This window comes from Mus caroli, unplaced genomic scaffold, assembly GCF_978045245.1.
Source record: "Mus caroli unplaced genomic scaffold, Mus_caroli_1 scaffold_20, whole genome shotgun sequence".
NCBI lineage: Eukaryota > Metazoa > Chordata > Mammalia > Rodentia > Muridae > Mus > Mus caroli.
This window is the reverse complement of record NW_028227275.1, coordinates 2,267,443-2,287,746: the sequence shown is the minus strand read 5'-3', so window position 1 is coordinate 2,287,746 and position 20,304 is coordinate 2,267,443. Positions and strand designations below refer to the sequence as shown.

Here is a 20,304-nt window from a genome sequence, read left to right as displayed (position 1 = left end):
GTTGGGGCTTGGTCTGTTTGAAGAGAATGGTGAAGGGAGAGAACGTCACGCCCGCACAGGAGAGCCAGCCTCCTCTCAGAGCTGTGATTTGAGATAGGCTCAGTAGCAGACTTGTTAGAGCATGGCATGGGGGAGTTGGCTGGTCAGTGCCACTACAAGCTTGGGAACACATGTCACAGTCTGTGGTGGCCACTGTCTCTCCAGACACTTAAGGACACACAGTAGGGCAGAGGAGATGGAGAGGAACATCCATTTAAAGGCAGGACGGATAAGGCAAGATGTTCACCTGGCCTTCGAGGTGTTTCTCACGCAAGTGCTACGAGTATGCCTTGGGACGGATATAACTCTAACCAATGAAGCCACAGCAAAACAACCGACCAGGTCAGCACCCTGATGCCAGCCCAAGTCCAGAATGCACTCTAATCACAGTAGCTCACCCGAGGACTGTGCTCACCAATGGGTAGGGACTTTTCTCAGAGGGCTTTCCTTTTATTCATTTTCATATTCCTGCACTCTCTCCCTTCCCCCTCCCCCCTCTCCCCACCTCCCCTTCCTCATAAAATGTATAACATTATCTATAACCACTGGAGTTGCTCGCTGGTGGAGGCGACCCGTGCATGGCAGGCCTTGGCAGAAGCACTCCCAGATGAGCTGAGGACTGTGGTGCAGGCTCTCACTTGCCCAACATACAACCCACAGTGCTCTGGAAACCACGATCACCTTCCCACTTGCGACAACCCTTTTCACTGTCCAGGAGGTAAGGAAGGAGTTACTCGGCCAAGCTGTAACACCCCCACTTAACTCAGAGCAATAGAGTCCCAGAGTTGGAAAACTGCTAACAGCTACGATGGGAGCTTGTGTAGATAGGACTCCTCAGACATAAAGGCTGTGAGAGTGTTAATGAAGAGAGGAGAGACACCCTCCTTTAGTAAATGGTACAAAGGATCTGTATGCTTTCTGCTCACTGTGGCGAGACAGTGTCAGAACTCGTCAAGAGAGCTAGAACAGAGAGACCTAATCCATACTTTCAAAACAGAATTAATGTCCTGCTAGAGAAAAGGAAACGTGCAGCCCCTCCCAACTTTACAATGGCACTTGAGACAGGTGCACAGGAGGTGCTAGCCTTCTGTGCACACAGCTAAGTCAGGTGCACAGGAGGGGGCTAGCCTTCTGTGCACACAGCTAAGAGCTTACCTCGGAGTTAACAAGCCACCCTGGCGAAGGGCAGAACCTTAAAGCTGAGATGAAAAATAGAAAAACTAGGAAAAAGGTGAACAAAAGCCTACATCAAATACTTACATATCACAGTCCTTTTCAAAGCTTTGTGGTCATGGGGAAAGAAAGCGTATTTTCAATTGTATGAAAAGCAAAGAAGATGACTTCAAAATACCAGGTATAGATAGATACCCAGTCCAGCCAGCACAAGGCTACTTTTAAACCATGTTAGTACATCCTTATCATCTTTATGTGTGATGATGTGCCATGGAACGGTGGTATGCCTGTCTTCATTGTCCTGGAAGCGTATGCAACCCAGCAGCAACTCGGTGGCTGACTCAAGAAGCATGGACGAGAGCCGTTCAGTGCTATCACATATACTGTTCTTCCATTGGAAGTGGCAAGGCTGGGGAGGTAGCTGAGGGGCAGAAGGCTTAACAGAATCCCATGCCCCTCAAAGAAACAAGGTGTCCCTCTAGGCTGGAGAACTTCAACATGTCCACATAACCACAGCGGACCCTTAATTTGAAACCGTCGCGTGTCTCTCTTAATGTCGTGTTGAGGAGAATTCAAATCACAGCATAACAGAACCCATCTAAAAGAATTAATCTGCCAGCAGTTAGCATATTGTTTAGCAGTCTTATTCAGTCAGAGAAACACACAGTTGAAAAAAAAATCACGTTTTAATTCCCCATGAGTAAACTGACAGGGATATAAAATCAGCACTGACAGACAGGGAAAACAGTCAAGCCCAGTGAATCTACAGAAAGAGAATTGTCCCCAAGCCGAGGAAGTGTCCTCACCTGCCTTCCCACCTCCCCAGGCCCACGCTAGTAGCACACGTGCAAAAATACAATAGGATACAACTACTGCAATTGTTATCATTTTCTTTTGCCCTCAGGTGCAGAGCACCTGACAGCTACATGCCGAGTCATGCTAACAAAACTAAGCCTTTCCATTTCCTTAATAGTAAAATTACCATTACTGAATCATTATCATAAAAAGTGCACTCAAGTACATTACCACTTATTTTAAATAAACACCAATTTTGAAACAATCAACTTTGAAAACCTGCATAAGTTTTTTTTTTAAATCCCTGATTACATTTCTATTTATTCACCGTGGTAGTATGAAACATTGTATTCTTAGAAACTACCACTTAATTTCCTCTAAAAAACAAAACAAAACAAGAAAAGACCCATGTAGTATAGATCCCCAGTGAAGGGAGAAAAACAATGTGTGCTTGTCACTTATCTTCACTGTGCCCGAGAGCTGGCATAAAATATGGTACTTGTGGCACGTGAATGTGTGGGGAAAACACAGTTAACTCATGGAACAGAACTAGTAGCTTACCGAGGAATCCCTGTTAAATTCAAGGTTTGAGCGTCCCTCTAAGCCAATTCTCTGTTGATGCTGCCAGGACATCACCCCGAAGGACTCTGTAAAGCCTTGGACACAGGGTCACGGTTCCCACACAATAGTCAACTGTGTTCAATTGAGACCTAAGAGTCCATGATGCCACCTCCTGAGCTCAGAGACGGAAGGTCTCATGCACCCTTCGAAACGGAGACGCTACAGGACCCACTGACGTGGAGACTGCCGCAGTTTCCCATCAGAAGACCAAACCCCAGAGACTCTTGTGGGCCTTCTTTTCTTTATAAGTTCTTTATATAGAGTTGTACTGTGTGATCCAAACTAAGGCTCAGGCTGACGTGATCCTCTTGCCTTGGTCTCTCCATGCCCTAGGGCTTGGATTAAAGGGTGCCTTTAAGATAATTGTTAAGTTTGGCAGTCTCTTGTTTATGCAGTTACCAGCGACCACCTTGAATTTTCCCGTGAATAGTTTGATGAGTGGTACATATGTTCCCCGTAAAGACGCCAACCTCTGAGTTCCGCCACCGTCTCAGGGAAGTCATACTTCATATAGAAACCGGAAAGAACCCTCACCCCTGTAAAGATTAAAAACTACCCAGAAGATGCATTTTGCTAAACAGCTTACTTATGATTGCTACTTACAAAGTGATACCAGCAAAGATGTGTGTGGCCAGAACAAAGGAATGTCCAACAGTTCCTGACGGTTACACGCAGATGAGCCACGTTCTCCTTGAGAAGGCCCCACCAACCCCGCCAGCCTCCGGTTTCAGATCAGCAGTTGGAACTGTCCGTCTCTCCCGTTTTCCCACCGCTGTCTTCTTTGTATTCTGGTTGTGTTTCGCCTCCCTCCTCCTCACATTGAGTTGGGTCTTTTTCAGCAGCCTGGTCTTTGGTTTGGGGTTCATGTGTGGAAACAGGATCTAAAACTACAACTGGCTCAGCTTGGTTTTCACTGCCCACACATTTTCTCCTGTATCCACCTTTACTGGGAGGCCTGTGAGAAGAGAGTTAAATAGAAAAACAACTAAGCAGAAAGAAAGAAAACATTTGACTTTCAGGTTCCTGGATTCAGAAAAATGACAACAGAAACGGTCCTAAGTGTAACCGACATGCACAATGCGTAGTCTTTGGGATGCCAGCCATTTGAAAAAAAGAAAGCAGCGGCAGATATCCGATTACATAATAGGAGCAGAAGGCCAGGAGAGAGAAGGCAGACAGAGTCAAAGCGATTAACTACGGAAGTAAAACGCCAACTGCACCTACCTGCTTAATTGCTTGTTCCTCTAGGAAGTGCACAGCCCCTGGCTCCATCTGCAATCCCAAACACTGCCCACGCTGCCTTTGTCCCACTAGCCCTTGTTCAGCTACAAGGAGCCAGCCTAGACCCCCACTTCTTCTTGCCCCCAGTACAGCTGTTTGCAGCTTAGTTGTGAAGAGGCTGCACGGAGAGAGTTGGGGATCATCTTGGCTCAGTGATGGACAGATGAGAGTGGCCACCAGCTGTGCCAACCGCAGCCATTACCACCCAGGAGGGAGACCTGACCTCAGGAGGTGGGTGGAAAAAAGGGCTGAGGAGAGCCCTCGGGGAATGGGGTATGACGCACACCAAGTGTCCAGAAACTTCCCTAACCAGAAGATCTTGAGAAGTTTCTTTTAGAATTTTGCAAGTGGTTTTCTTCCCCTCAGAAGGTGCCTCCCTCCTGATCCAAGAAGCTATTGTTTCTCCTGCCAGGCAGGCAACAAAGTTTCCTTGTGGGAACAGAGGTATTCTTCATACATACACTCTTGCCATGTGTCCCGAGAAGTAATGGTCTGCACGAGGGAATGCAGTAGCTGCAGTGTCAGGGCCTCGGCTCTCAAGACTATTCTGGTCTTCCCAGCCAATGGCCAATTCCAGGATGAGACTTTCACTCCAGAGAACCAACTGTGATCCAGGACATGGCAGGCCTACCTGATATGTGACAAAGAGCTACTGCTTAGCAAACCTGCTCATTGACCTACCTGCCCCGGCCTTTGCCAGGCACCGATTTCCACTGGCCTGCCTTCTTGAGCAGGACAGATCATACGATAGCTCCTCTCACATGCAGTGTTTCTCCTTTTCTGAACTCAGCACAGTTAGATGTTTGTTTGTCTCTCTGATAACATATGGAACAGGGACTGTTGAGTTTTGTCTAAGATTCTACCCCCAGCACCCATGTAGATCGTGTATACAGTAAACAAATGAACAAATAAATAACATCAGACTAAAGACCCAGAGTGGAAGCTTGGGCGAGGACAGAGCTGGAAGTCTCATCTATACGTGGAAACAGAACAAGCCATCTATTATGGAAGGTGGCCTATGCTCACAAGGCATAAAAGCCTGAATTGGAAAACCACAGTCATAACGGCAAACTCTAACCAAATGCCTGCAAAGACATTCTCTGGCTGACAGGTCATATTAAAAACACGAGGGAATGGCAGAAGGAAGGAGATCCTTAGGAATGGGCATGACAGAGACCAAGCTGTTGCTGTCTGTCTACCTTAGCCAATGAAACATTTCTCAAAACACCCGATACTCTGTCCTAGAGGTGGGTTGGGGTGTCATTTCCTTGGTAGTACCTGTTTCAACTTTCTCTGGTCCAGACAACATCTTACAGCTTCTCAGAAAAGCAGAGCCACCTAAAAGAGCTGTTAGCAGGAATTAGACTCTGGGCAACGGAGGGCACTGTGCAAGTCGGCCATCTCTATGCACGAAGCTAGGCATTCTGGCAGCTCAAAGGCAAGCTGGCTGCAAACTGGCAGAGACTGATGACAAACTAGAGATGCATCTTTCTGTGAGAAAGGCCCATCAGGCTGATATACTGGCCCCACAGGACAAGCTGAGCCCTATCACGCGGAACCTGCACATGCATCTGAGCTGGGAAGCCGGCAAGCTGGAGGAAAAGCTGGGAGGAACTGCAGAACTGATCCACAGGCCAGCCGCTGGCACATGCCCCTTAAGTGGGTCAGCACATTATGCCCTTCATACGCTATCCCAGATAAGCTACACATGAACTTCCTCAGGGTTCAAAGAAAACATTATTAAAATATCATTATCTCATGTCTGTCTCGTACATCTCTCTCGTGGCCAACGAGAACCTGGAAACAAGCATATGGGGAGCCCCAGGAAGTGAAGCTGCAGCTTGGCTCAGGGTCGGGTCTGCTCCCGTTAGCTTCACCAGCTTGCTTGTGTGCCCATTGCTGTCACCTGCCAGCATGTTGGAAGCATGCAAAGCGGTGGATCTCACTCTGCCGTTTGGAGTGAGCAACCGCCATCGGTCCATACCAACCTCTGTTGCTCCCGTGGGCTACTGTGGGCGTTTTCATGGCCCCACGTGTCTGCAGTCGAAGGGTGGTTAACATCTCCTAGCAAAAGCTGTCTTCATCAGCTGGGAATTAGAACTCTCCAGGAACTGCTCTCAGCATCCTGTGGCAGCAACACACAGGCTGATTGATCTGAAAACTTTAAAACCTTGGTCTGTCTATCTCTCCTCAAGCAAGCCACACTCGTCTGGCAGGCTAACCTGAGAAGTTGCTGGCAGGCTAGCTTGAGGATCTCAGTTTCCTCCACTGAACTAGGCACGGTGGAGACTAGGCAGGGGGACACTCCCTTGGAACCCCAGGGCAAGACAGAAAAGAGTAAGAGCGGCCATCTATCCAAACTGCCCTTTTGTAGATGGGGGCAGTTCTGTGTGCAGAGGGGGACAGCCTGGCCTAAGAGCACGCTGCTCCTGAGTGGCAGAGACAGTGCAGGAGTCTGAGCTGTCTCCTCTTTAGGATTGAGCTATTTTCCAAATATAGCACAGGTGCCACAGCGTAATTTATGGGCATTTTTACTAGTTTATTTCCATTGTTTCTATCTGCAACTTTCAGATCAATGCTGTCTTTCAGAGGACAATGCTCAACGCTCAAGCTTCTTGGTTTGATATCACTAGGTCCTTTCCTAGTTCTCCTGGAGACCTTCTCAAAGCTCCTTTTAGAGCCCGAAGCCTTCTTAGAACATTCCATCTCTATCCCCATGATGTCACTGATGGTAAAGTTGACAGGAGACAAGCCTCAGAGTATGCCTGCGGAGCAATTATTTAGACTAAGTTAATTAATGAGGGAAGGCCCATCCTGAATGTGGGCAGCACCATCCCCTAGGCTTGTATCCTGGGCTGAATATTAGAAAGAGCTGACTTGTAGCATTCACTGTCCTCTGATTCCTGAGTATGGATGCAATGTGCATGGCTGCCTTGACCTTCAGCTATCAGGTTTTCCCTGTCACAGTGGACTAATGCACTGTCACACTATCAGCACAAATTAACCCTCTCCACCTTAAGATGCCTTTGTCAAAGTATTTTTATCATAGCAACAGAAAAGGCAACTAATACATTCCCAGCCCCATGTCCTTCAGGCGCAGTACTGAGAACCTAGGCTACTATTCAAGGAAGCCATGTGGGTCTAGAGGTTTGAACCCAACAAAGGCTCAAGCAGTACTACCATAGGGGCCTGGTCCACGGTGGCTCCGTCCACCTCCTTCTTCAATGCATCATCTAAGGACAGTTACTACTAATAAGCAATTAAAAGTTGATACTCATAAAAAGCCACGGCAGCCCTTCTCCCGATGCAGCAGGGTCTGTAGAGCAGAACTGCTGAGTCACAGAGAGAGAGGAAGGCTACAGGAGTAGGTCGGACCCTCCCTGTCAGATGTAAACCCCAGGCGACCAAAGTGAAATGATCCGTCATTTACCAGCACAGAACCTGCATCAGAAGTCTCGGGGGCCCAGACTGCAGAATCGTGTAGTTAGTTATCCATGATCCGCTATAACAGACCTTCTTCATGGGTCATTCTGGATCATGTGCTCAGCAGTTGTTTCAAGACACCCCCTCCCCCACCCCCCGAAAGCAAGCCAATTAAAAGCTGGAATTCAAGATCTCAAACTGCAACTCTATTATAGCTGACAGCTACTGTCCCCCAACTGTAGGAGAGCCAGAACAAGGGGCTCTGGCTGGCAAAGAAAGACCTGACCTGACTCCAAACCACATAGGTGTAAGAAGAATCAGAAGTGTTGCAGTTTCACCAAAGCTGCACTTGGTAAAGGGATTCGTTATTTCTCAGACTGTGTCACAGGGGACAGAGGCAAAGCATTCTGTGTGCTTGCCTCCCCCCCCCCAAAAAAAAACCCATCATTGTTTGCATTCAATGAAATTCCTTTCAAAATCAACTTTCCACATCTCAATTATATTCAACAACATTCTAGCTAACATTTCGGCTGCAATTCAAATTAACTAATGCCCCAAAGAGCCCCTAATCGACACGGTTCTGAGCTCAATTGAATACAATCAAAGCTCAGGAAATGAAGGGGGGAATGCTTATTTCATGCAAATTCTGAATATCGCTCAAGCTTAATTTTACTGATAATATAAAGGTGGGACATTTTGAGCATTACAGAGAATGAAACCTTTAAGCGGTGAGAGTTATTTTATAAAATGCTACCTCTGAAAAGCTGATTGCCAAACAGTATAAAAACGGTTTGAGGCATAAATGCCAAGTTCATTTCTATTTCACTTCTGAGGTAACTATCTTTCAAATCGCAACAGCTGGACTATTTAACACAATCTGGTGAATCACAGTGTAGCGCTTCTCTGGTCTCCCAGTGGGACGTCTGCATTAGTCTGTGGCAGCCATCCAACAAATGACGTACAGTGGCCGGTCTGAACTCTGTTTCATTTACAATAAAAAAACGGATAAAACCACAATCATATTTGCCACCTTCAAGGATGGAAAATGGAAAGATTTAAATTCGTCTTGATAAAGTAGTTTTCTGGGAAAACTCCAAAGAGGAAGTCAGTTTCTATTTCCCTAGTGTATAAATGAGTCTTGCTTCCCCCTCCAATCCCTGCAGCGAGCAGAGTGGTGAAGGGAGCTGGACTTACTAAAGCTGATGTTCATTGTTTCTTTCAGAAACTCTTGATTTTTTTTTTCAGAGCTTTTCATACACTAGTCCAAAACTTCAAAAATATTACATCCCAAACATAAGCTGAGAATTTCTAATCACTTTGTGCGACTGGAGGTAGAACAAAACTTTGACTTTGTGTACTTTTTAAAAACTGTATTTTATCCAAAGATCTGTACCGGCCCATCAGTCTGACTCTACTTTTATTTGTGGGAAGAGAGGCTTAAAGTACAGAAAGTATCCCATACGTCCGGATTAGCCAGAGTCCCTTTTGTCACAGGTAACAATAGCTGAGGAAAGACCCTGGGCTCACATTCAGCAAAATTTCCTTTAGTTTTTTAGCTGCCACGCCATTTACATCATAGACCATGGTGGTCCCTCAAGGCTATACCAGCTTGTTTCTTCCACTGTGCCAGCTAGACCAAAGGCAATGTATTAGATTCTGATCATGAACAGCCTTCACTGGTAAAGCCATGTAGGTAACACATAAACTCACTACAAAACACTCATGACACTTTCTTTTTGGCTTCTGGGCTGTTTTTTACACACACACACACACACACACACACACACACATACACAAAATTTTGGATAGGTTTTAGTCTCTATGAAAATTCATTTAGATCCCAGGTATTTAAAAACTGTGTGTCATTTACAAGAAATATGTTAAAAGACATGCAGTCTCCCACAGAAATCTCCAGAGGAAACATTGGTTCCTTTAAAGTCAGCTGTGCACAGTGTGCACTTTCATAGATATCTATTTTAAGTTTTCCTTTCCATTTACTCTATTTTATACATCAAACTTCTAAGATAGGAGTCGCTGGAATTCAGTCTGTCACCTTTTGTATATTTCCATGACATGATAAAGTATCTTTCAAGTGAAATGTGTTTTATCTGGTTTAAGAAGTTTGGTTGGTTTAATCTCAGGATCTGAAATTGCTTTTCCAGTCTTGGAAGTTACTTTCCTTTCCAATAAAACAAAACAAAACTTCACTCTACCTCATGAAACACAAATAAAAGGAAACATAAATACTGTTAAGATTTTTTTTTTAACAAAAACAAAACAAAAAAAACCCTACAAAGTACCAAAGGCAATTTTCAAGAAATGATATATTTTAGACAAAGTCCTATAAAACCTGAGCCCTTGTAACTGAAAGCAAACATTAAGAGGCAATTAATTCTTCAAGAGAATGGAGAATTACTCGGTAGCCCTTTAACAGTAATTTTGAGATTTACTCAACGGTATTTTACCAGTCATTTTTTTTTTCACTAGGTGTAATACATCCTGAACAATTAATCTGGAAGAAGTTGCTGTCTGTACAGCCCCTCGGAACACAGAGACAATACTGACTGCTGAGTTTTCCGGCAGTCCACAGGATAACTCCTGGGGATGGGGAGAGGGGGAGAAGAAAAGACCAAGTGAGGGGATCTCAGCTTCCAGAGCATCCAGTTGTTCGGCTAATTTTGTTGTTAAAACTTAATTGTCCATGTACCGGCACACACGGGGCTCCATTGTGGTCCTGCTCTGCGGAACAGAGCAGTTTCCTGCAGTGTCCGTACACAATTCAGCAGTGCTAAGATTACAGCTGAGCGCCCAGCAAATCCTTTAATTGTATAAGAGCATGAGATTAAGCAGGAACGTCCATGCGGCTCATTCTGCCAGTAGACTCTTCTCAGAAATAAATGTTTAAATGTTTACTAAGTACAGGAAGCTGCCCTTCTCCCCTTCTCCTCAATGCAGAGCGTGCACACACACACACACACACACACACACACACACACACACACACCCCAGAAAGAAAAAGGCAAAGGAGGTGATGAAGAAATGGAGGACAGAAAGTAACCAGAAGAAAGCACACTCCTTTCACCACAGGGACCGGATACTTCCCTAGCCTCCATTTGGATAAAAGGTTGACCCAAGCCTTTTTGAAGAAATGGTTACTTGGCCAACAAGACAAATGCGTGTCCTACTGAGACCAGTACTAGAGAGAAAGATTTTGTGCAAAGTTGATAACAAAAGTAAGTTCAAGAATAGACGTTTCCATTTGTGAGCATATTTCAGAACCTCAGACTCTCTGTCTCCAATTAAGAAACCAGTACTTTTCCATTTCATTTTTTAACCTTCGGGTCACACTAGAAGAAATAAAAGTGAAGAGGTGAGTTAGGGGGTCAAACCCTGATTTAAAAACCCGATCCTGTTTTTAATTAAAAACTCGAAAGGCATTTAGATTTCTTTTTTCCTGCCATGGAAAGGTGTGACTGGTCACACCAACCAAGATACGTCTAAAATTTCTCTTTCATCAGCTAACCTCTACTATTCACAAGATGGCTCAGACAAGATGAACTCTTGCTAGAATAAATCTGCATAGGGCCAAATGTTACAGGTATTTAGAGATACCAGAGATCTGGAAATTAAATGTAAATTAAAATTTTTAAAAAATGGCTTCAATAGAAAAGAACACTTTTCTATTGAAATGAAGTCCTATAATTACTACATGGGCTCATGGTTTTCTTTTTCTTTTTAATTCTCCAAGGGCACAAAGTGACCTGTGTTGAACCTCCCAAACAAAAAACAGCAAGCTAACTGCCTGCCTGGTGCTTCAAAGGGGTATTTAAAAGAACTTGAAGCTTCCAGCTTCTAGTCTGGGGCTTCGAAGAGCAGGGTGCATTAGAAATACGTTGGGTGGAAATGACCAAGAGAAGCAGGGCACACTAAGAAATTGCTGCCTCTTGCTCCATTGCCGTGAGACTAAGTCCCCTCCACCAGTCCTATCCTCGGTGCAAAGTTTCGAATGAAAAGTCACTGTAGGAGTCGACTACCGTTTACTCAATGGAGGATGTTCACCCTCTGGAAAGTAATTAGTGGAAACCATGAACAAAGCACATTTCAAACCAGCAGAGCCACTTCCAAAGGAGGCCAAAGGGGCAGCAGAATGGGGCCAGCAGTAGATCTTTACACCTCTGCTTGGTTTGTGAGACAGAGCCCTGCTCATCTTGTCCTGCATGCAAAAGACCCATTTGTCCCTCCCCTTCACTACCAAAACAAGTAATGCCACTCACAGAAGTTTGCCTCCAGATTGCCATAGTGTGTTACCATTTCCTAACTAATGCTGCTTTCTGGCCCCCTGCTCAGAGTCAGACATATTCAATGTATAATGTATTTAACTTAAAAGAATTATGTACTCCCAGCAAGTTTGAAACACCTAGAACAGTAATTCATTTATTCACCTAGCAAGTAAGTGAATAAATAAATAAATAAACAAATAATTAAAATGTGTAAGGGTGAGTCAGGGAAATAGCTCAGTAGGTAAGTGCATACTGTGCAAGTGTGCAGATCCCAGTTCAAATCCTGAGACTCCAGTAGGAGGCTGTAGATACTATATGTGTCTGTGACTCAGCACTAGAGAGCAGAGACAGGAAGAACTCCAGGACCTTGCTGGCCAGCCAGTCTGGTCAGAACTGGGAACTTCTGATTCAATGAGGAACTAGATCTTAAAGCAATAAGGTAGAAAGTGATAGAAGACATTCAATATCCTTCTCTGGCGCGCGCGCGCACACACACACACACACACACACACACACACACACGAATGCCCTTTTATTGGAAGCATGGAAAAAAATTAAAACCATCTCTTCCCAATTATTCTTTAAGACTGCTTACTAATCAAATCGGCTGTTTCCGAATGCTTTGTGCTTCAGAGTAACCATCGCATTGCTCAGGATAGACTTAGGAAGACAGTAAAGAGCTGAAAAGAAGAGCCGATACCATCTGAGTGTGTAGAGTCAGCGTGACGGGATGTGCACAGAACAGGCCCCAAAGAAGTGACCCAGCTGCAGTGAGCACTCCCTGCCTGGGAGGCCACGTCAACCTCCTCTCTGCCTCTCCCTAACTATTACTGCACTAGGTGCAGTCTACTAGAGTTTGAAAGACATGAGTTTTGGAGAAAGAATTTAAAAAGTTTAAAGTTACCTGACCCAACTATCCATCAGAAGCATAATTCTGGGGCGTTTTTATTTAGTTCACTGAGCCTCTGTTTTCTCCTGTACAAAATGAGAACAATGTCCAACCTGTAGGTTTGGGATGGCTAAAAAGAACTCGTGAAAATATCTCACTTAATGAATGTTGGTGAGACACGTTATCAGTGACTAAACACCACGGAAGAAGATCCCAGAATCCTCAGTCCCCTCACTGGAAAACGGTTTCAGCACCCACGGTCCCCACCTGTACAACACGCATGTCCTATTGACTAAGGTTTGGGCACATTCCTCTCCTAGTGTGCTATTCTAGTGTCAATGCCTACTAATGAAGAGGGTGGACATGATGGAGTGGTATGGGCTTTCCCCAAAACAATGTTTTTTTTCCAGTTCAATCTACATGTATCCATCGAGAACTTGGAATTTACACATTGTGTTGACAAGAGTTGAAGTGAGTGGGACACCCTGTACCAGGACTCAGATGGAGGACACAGCCACCCAAATGGGTATTTGGGGATCCCATATTCAGTCTTCAGCTTGTGCTCCTATTGCTGAGACTGCTCACCTTTCCTCATCCATGCCCCATGGGACGAGGAACCCTAGGTGGTGAATAAAGGCTGCAGTCTAACTGTAGAGTGCTCTGCTCTCCTGGACATGTGCATGCCAGCGCTGGCGCACACATGGTGGTTATTTAAAAAGCCTCACCCAATGTCCAAAGCCAGAGTTTTGTAAGCATATGTTAAGTACAGAGTGGTAATTAAAATGGACATCATTTTTTGTTGATGCAACTGATTATTAATTCTCTTACCGGACCATCTCTGAGGCAACACCCACTTCTTACCTCCTTTCTCTAACGGGAAATACACAGTCAGAAAGGGTTGCCAGCTCCTTCTGCAGCCAAGTATCTCTAACCCAAGTGGATCTAAACGCTCTTGAAGCAATAGTGTCAGAGCTGACCAAATAGATTGCCCTAAGAGAATTAGCCGTTAGAGATAAATCATTTTCATTTTGACATGTAAGTTCAGAAGAAGTGTTTGAAAAACCCATTACTGTATACAGAGGGTTTCTCTTTTTCTATGCAGAAACCTCACGGCTTCTGCTTTTGCATTCTAACTTATCCACTGGTAAACTAGCTCAGCCCAGCCCCGCTGAGCCGATCAGGTGCGCATCGTGAGATCTTTCTTTCCGATACATTTGTGTGTTGTAGAGGCTGACGTGCAAGCACAACGGCAAAGATGTGTGGTGCTGTGCTAAACGCAAATGACTCCCCAGCCTTTGAAAGAATGTTTCCTTGAACTAGAGTCCAACCAAGCAAGCCAAAGAAAGGTCTTCATCCCTAGTTTGTGTGTATGAGTGCCTCACGATGGGAAGACTGGATATGTACTAAAGACTATGCTTGTCCACCCAGCCATTTATTAAAAGCATACCACGTGGCAGTTATGATTTCAGATGTGTGAAATATCACAAGTAGGTAAAAACAGACAGAAATAAAAATTTTACCCTCATAAGGTTTACATTTCTGTAGGAGGAGAAAACGCACATGGTAAGGTATAGTGTGGGGGGAAAATGGAGTAGGGTGTAGGGAATCAAAATTTAGGGGTTTGTGGGGTTACAACTTTGAAGCACTCAGGGAGGCTTCCTTAGATGTTGATCTCTGAGGGGGAAACTGAAGGTGTGAGGAGGGATGCTAGTCTGGTACCCATGGGTGTGTAGGAGTAGGGGATGTTAACCTGGTACCCATGGGTGTGTGTGTGCGAGTGGGGATACTAGCTTTGCACCTGTGTGTGTGTGGGGGGGAGGGGATGTGAGAGTGGGGATCCTGGCTGTCAGCTGAGGGGAGTGGGAGCCAAGGAAGCCTTAAGTGATGTTTAAAGAACAATGAAGTCCCGTGTGAATGTATGCTGTTACTGTGCACACAACCACGTTAAGGACCAATGCCTCAGACCCATGGGAAATTGATAAAGCCTTCCCTGTGGGAGTGAAGCTCAGAGAGATACTAAATGCCCCCCGCCCCCACTGAGTGTGAATGTTGGCAGTCTGTAAAACCTATCAACTGGGGTTTCCTCCTCCAAAGTGTTTGCAGCCTGAGACTGCTGTCTACGGAGATTCCTATAAATGCCGGCCAATCTCTGTCCTGTGCTGCACACGCAAAATAATAAATGAGCAGAGTTCCAGGCTGTGAGCCATTGGTACCACCATCAGCCTTACACAGCTCAGCCCAGCTAGTTTGTCTGTGTGTCTTTCCTTTCTCTGTTACCACACTACCCCATGTCAGGTTTCCTGGACCTTGTCTTGCAGGACACACTAGGAAACGACATTCTTGGCAGAGCAGGCACAGCAGACACCAGGCCCTAAGCGCAATGGGACTTGGCCAAAAAGCGTGCGGAGGGGGCGTGAGGTTGAGGACAAGACAGCAGGGGCTACAGTAAGACACGTGCATGTGCACATGTGTGCATGTGTGCATGTGTGTACACTCATGTAATCTGGGATAATCGAGTGCATTACAGGACACTAAGATTAGCATCCTCCCTTGACCTTGATTCCTGTCAAAGAGATGACAGCGCCACTCACCCAAAACACCACGGTGGTGTTGCCACAAATCAAAATGAAGGGTCAGTTACTAGAGTGCAAAAACACATTAGCTAACAGGAAAAACTACAGTGGTATATATGTGGAAAAAATGTCACAATGAAAGCCACCACCTCAAAAGTTCATTTAAAAACAGTGAAGGGCTGGGTAGCTGGATCCGTGGGTATAATGCTTGTTGTGTAAGTATGAGGATCCAAGTTTGGATCCCCAGAGCCTGCAGAAAGCTGGACTCTGTAGTGTGCATCTGTTATCCCAGCACTCCATGGTGAGACTCAAGGTAGAGGTAAGAGAATGCCTTGTAACGTGCAGACCAGCCAGCCTTGTGTGGACAGCAATGAACAGAGATCCTATTTCAAGCAAGGTGGAAGAGGAAGTCTGACATCTGAGCTTGTCTTCTTATCACTACACACACACACACATACACACACACACACACACACACACACACACACACAGAGTGATATGCGCTCTCCTTGCTTGCTCTCTCTCTCTCTCTCTCTCTCATGCTCTCTCTTTCTCTATTGCTCTCTCTCTAGTTCTCTTTCTCTCTTGCTTTCTTTCTGTAGCTCTTTCTTTTTCTCTATTGCACTCTCCAGCTCTCTCTCTTGTTTTCTCTCTGTAGCTCTCTCTCTCTTTCTCTATTGCTCTCTCTCTCTTTTTTTCTCTGTCTCCTCTCCTCTCCTTCTAGCACAACCTCATTCCTAAGTGTTCCATTTGCCCAGGTCTATGAGATAGGGCAAGGTGGTTATACCCACCTTGGTGGTCAGTCTCATTGAATGAATCTAGTAGTTAAAGCCAGCCCCAAATAGTCCTTAAAAATAACCCCTCTGGTTCCTAGAAGTGTCTGGGTTCCTGACTGAGAACATGGATTTTCACTTATAGAACCCACAGCTAAATCTGTCAGTTATCCCAAAGCTAAGTTTAAATGTAAATGAAGGGAAGTGAAAAATTAGCTTGGATATACACAGAGTTCTCAGGTTCTCAGATTCATTTTGTCTAGCTGTACTGAAGCAAGGGATGTTTTTCTTTTTCTTTTGGATTTATTTATTTATTTTAATGTATTCACTTTACATCCCATTCATTGCCCCCCTCCAGGTCATCCTCTCTCACAATCCTTCCCCCTTCCCCCTCCCCTTCTCCTCTGAGTGGGTGGGGGTCCTCTGGGTATCCACATCAAGTCTCTGTGGGGCTAGGTCCATCCTCTCGCTCTGAGGCCAGACAAGGCAGCTAGAAGAACATATCCCACAGATAGGCAACAGCTTTAGGGATAGCCCCTGCTCCAGTTAGCCCCTGCTCCAGTTGTTCGGGACTCACACAAAAACCAAGCTGCACATCTGCTAAATATATTCGGAGAGGCATAGGTCCAACTGTGTGTACAGGCTTTTTTTTTTTTTTTCTTATTTCTAAACGTCTGTTAGTGTGAAAACACGTGGCAGTAGATATCTCAGCCAAACAATGGGATAACGGAAGACATGAGCATTGGGTTACAAAGTTTAAAAGTTAATACAGCTGCACGCAGTACTTAGATTAGTGCTTTAAGTAGATAAATTAAGTTGCAGTGTGTCTCTTAAGCAGTCATTGAACGAACAAGATGGGACGTAAATTGAGTTCCGCACCGGCCTTTTTGGCATCTAACAACTCTCTCTGTCAGCATACAGATCCTTTTCACCGTCAATTCAACACACATCTTGCAGACCTTGGGCCTGCAATTATTTCATTTCCTTTCTTGGAAATGTAATTTCCACTTACTTTTGGAGAATAAAAGGCAGACAAAGGGGGAAGGAGCAGCAGTATTTTCTGATTAAGATTATCTGTGGAAAAACGGTGAAGGGGGGGGCGAAAATCTATACGCACGTACTGAGGCATTTCTCAGAAACTAACTTGTCTCTGCCAAATTGCTTTTGTGCTGGATATTGGTTCAAATGCTGCCAGATTGCTGATGTCGAATTAGTGTTCAACAAATTTAATAGCAAAGGCAAAGAATGAATATGGATCATCTTTCTGGGAGATGCAAACAGCTCCTGGCCAAGAAAGGAAACAGAGCTGTGAGAATATGTGCTTTAAAACCCACAGTGAAATTAGATAATATGTAAATCAGCAAAGACAGCCATTCATTCCAAAGGAGATGGGATCTCAATAGCCCCATGGGAGGAAGAAAATACCAGTCGGCAAAAATAGACTCAAATTGAATTTCGACTTCATTTGTCCAGGTTTCACCTTTTAAGCCAAGACAGTGAAACTACAAAAGGGGGGGGGGGAGACTCTTTCTCTGACAGAACAGGAAATCAGAGGTTTAATTAACTGTGATTACAAGATTCAGCTGATCTGATTGGCCTCACCTCTTCCTTTTCATTAAGTGACAGTCTAGTTGACATCCTGGCAAGAGAATTAGAGCCCGAGTGTAGACCAATTTCAAATGGAGCTTGCCATTGTTATAAAACAAATTGATCCTCTTCCGTACTGGTCTGCAACACGTTCAATAGCAGGATTACACCTGACAAAGTGGCACTTGGAAATTGGTCTCTATAGATAACCCTCTATGTGGCACACAGTCAGTCTCTGGAAAGAACAGGATGAAGGAACATCTTTCAAGGACCAGAAAATGAGACTGGACAAATGCAGGCTCCAAAAGGAGTCTGAAAGATGTCGTGGCTTCTCCAGGGCTAGGGAGCTGTTGTGGGAAAGATGTACCCAGAACATCCAGGTCAAGTCTTTGTGTAGGAGGCGAACCCAATGGCTAGACCAGTTCAGGACATGTGGCATTTACTATGGAGCTGAAGGAATCACCAAGCTGGGAGCCTAGAAGCAGAAGCTGGCTCAAAGGAGGGAGAAGGGGAATTGGCAGGTGGAATGGAAGTCTTTCTGAAGAGCAACAGTCAAAGAAAGGCATGACAGTCATTATAGATTCGTCTACATTCTACTTAATGAAGAACATTGTTACTTACTGAAAGGTAACCTTGGGATTCGTGCATCCTTCCAATTTACGGGGCCCTTCACCTGGCTCAGGTGTTAGGGGACACGGGTTGTTGAATTCTGCCTCCAGAGTTTTCTTGTTCAAGGCTGATTTTGTTACACTGGATACAGAACCCAACACTGGCATGGACTTGGACTCTGAGGTGGCTAATATCCCGGTAGGACCTTAAAACCAAACACATACCTCAAGTTTAATAATTCTGTGTGATGCTTATCAAGGGTCTGAAAGATTAGCTGAAAAGCCCAGAGGAAGCAAAAAGGCCAAGCTGGTTAAGAAGTGTAAGCACTTGCTAAAAGAAAAAAATCTCTACTAGAAATCTGCTTTGCTTTGGGGGTAACTCTACTTTTTAGGGCACCTGGACCATGCTGGGACATTGTGTGCAAACCTTTAAGAGGTCACAAAATTTCTAGCCACACTCCTTCACTGACCGGTCTTCAGCAACACTGCAATGGTGGAAACTTTTTTCTTCCTCCAAATATGGCTTTCTGACTGCCCTGCTTGAACCATTTTGCCTCTCAAGAGTTAATTCTTCTGAAAACTCAGCTCTGCATTTTAAACAGAAAATGGACCGATGTCAAAAGGTTCTTTCTAAAAGGCTCATGAAGACTTCTTGAGCATTAAACAGCTTTTATGAACATTTTCATTTTAATGTGAATGAGTGGTAAGTGGATTTATTGCCTCTTAAAAAATATAGACACAAGATTATAAAAATTAAGTGGCAAAGAGTTTGGGCTGTTTACCTTCTGGTCTCTGCTGTTCTTTGGGACAGGATTTAAATGACTACAGTAAGGCTTGCTACTGAAATTATGGGCACAGCATTCTAGAACTCCCAGGCTAAAGCTAAGCTTCACCCTCAGCTTTCACTAGGTAGCATGCCTCAAAGGATATCCATCTTAAAACTTCAGAAGGAACTCTTTTTAACTGAGAGACCAAGCAGTTCACAAATGTGCAAATTAAATGATGTCAAAGTGAAGTTAGAACACAACCTTGAAGGACATCACTGAGAAGAGAGCTGGGAGATCGAAGATGTCCCGAAGTTCAGGGTGTGGCTCCGGTGGGGAAGCGCTTGCATGGCAGGCATGAAGCCCTGGCTTCTGTCTACGGCACTGCACAAACTGGGCATGGTGGTGTCACCTATAGCCCTAGCACTTGGAAGGTGGAGGAGGCAGGAAGATCAAAAGATCAAGGTTACTCTTGACTACATATCAAGGGCAAAGAAAGAAAGAGAAAGAGAGAAGGAAGAAAGGAAGGAAGGAAGGGAGGGAGGGAGGAAAAAAGGGAGGAAGGAAAAAAGGGAGGAAGAGAGGAAGAGAGGAAGAGAGAAAGAGAGAAAGAGAGAAAGAGAACCATTTCCCAAATTGTTATTATACAATCCAAAATGCTCGCAGATTCCTAATACTAACAGCTCGGGAGGTAAAGTCTTTTCTGTGGCTATGAATATGGCTGGAATACCTATCTCAGAGAGACTGAAAATTTGCTCAGTTCTATTGGACTCTTCCCTCAGCCTGACTCTGTGGCACAGACCCCCCTCAGGTCTGGTGACTGGTCTGACTTGACTTCTTCATCTGTACCAGCTGCACAGAGAGGCTGGTGTGGTGCCTGAGTGCTCTGCTCAGAAAGGCCTCTTCCTTCCAGCTTCACTAAGCCTTATGTCACCTGGGAATAATGGAAGGCAGCAAGAAGGGCGAAAAGATCAAGCCAAGAAGCTCCTGGAAAACAGGGGATATGAAGTTGAGTCCATCATCTCTGCTCTGCTTTGTCCTTGGTAACTTGACAGCAACACTACACAGCCTTAAGCATGTCTGTCCTTGTGGGAAGATCTCTTTTTGAATACACCGATGCCTGCTGCCCGTTTCTACAGCTGAAGCCACTCAGGAAGGGGGGCAGAGAGCTCAGCCAGGGTTCGTGTTTTCCTTACGTACAAAAAGAAATGAAGCAGGCAGAACGTTTTCGGTGGTGATTGCTGCATCCTATGTTTCCTAAGGGCCTCTTGCTCATCCCTGACATGTCAGTTCGGCAGGCCACCAGACTGGGTAGAGACTGGGGAGCAGCAGCCAGATCCAGAAGGAAAACTGAGCAAGACAGTGCATCCAAAGTGCATGAGCCTGTGGCCGGGTCTACAAAGCCTGTTCCCTCCCTTATTCCCCATAAGTCTTAGTGTACAAGACTAATGGCCATAAGCCCGCGAATGTCACAGGTCACATGCCACGAGGCCATGAG

At 45.0% G+C, this 20,304-nt stretch overlaps 1 protein-coding gene across 3 annotated transcripts in view; it reads right to left on the bottom strand.

Annotated features, from left to right (window-relative positions):
- Positions 1–1,879: 1,879 nt before the first annotated feature.
- Positions 1,880–20,304, bottom strand: part of Shtn1 (shootin 1) — a 101,730-nt gene continuing 83,305 nt past the window's right edge. Inside the window, exons 16-18 of one of the 3 annotated variants that reach the window (XR_015046214.1) lie at positions 18,056–18,248; positions 5,898–6,034; positions 3,463–3,583 (exon numbers count right to left, since the gene is read on the bottom strand). Coding sequence is in view for 2 of the 3 variants with exons in the window: in XM_021151995.2 (XP_021007654.1) it covers positions 3,361–3,583; positions 18,056–18,248 (416 nt within the window). In the remaining variant the exon portion in view is untranslated. Of the gene's footprint in view, positions 3,584–5,897; positions 6,035–16,252; positions 17,132–18,055; positions 18,249–20,304 lie in introns of those variants that run through there. The other 2 variants (XM_021151995.2, XM_085834173.1) reach the window with 2 other exon arrangements.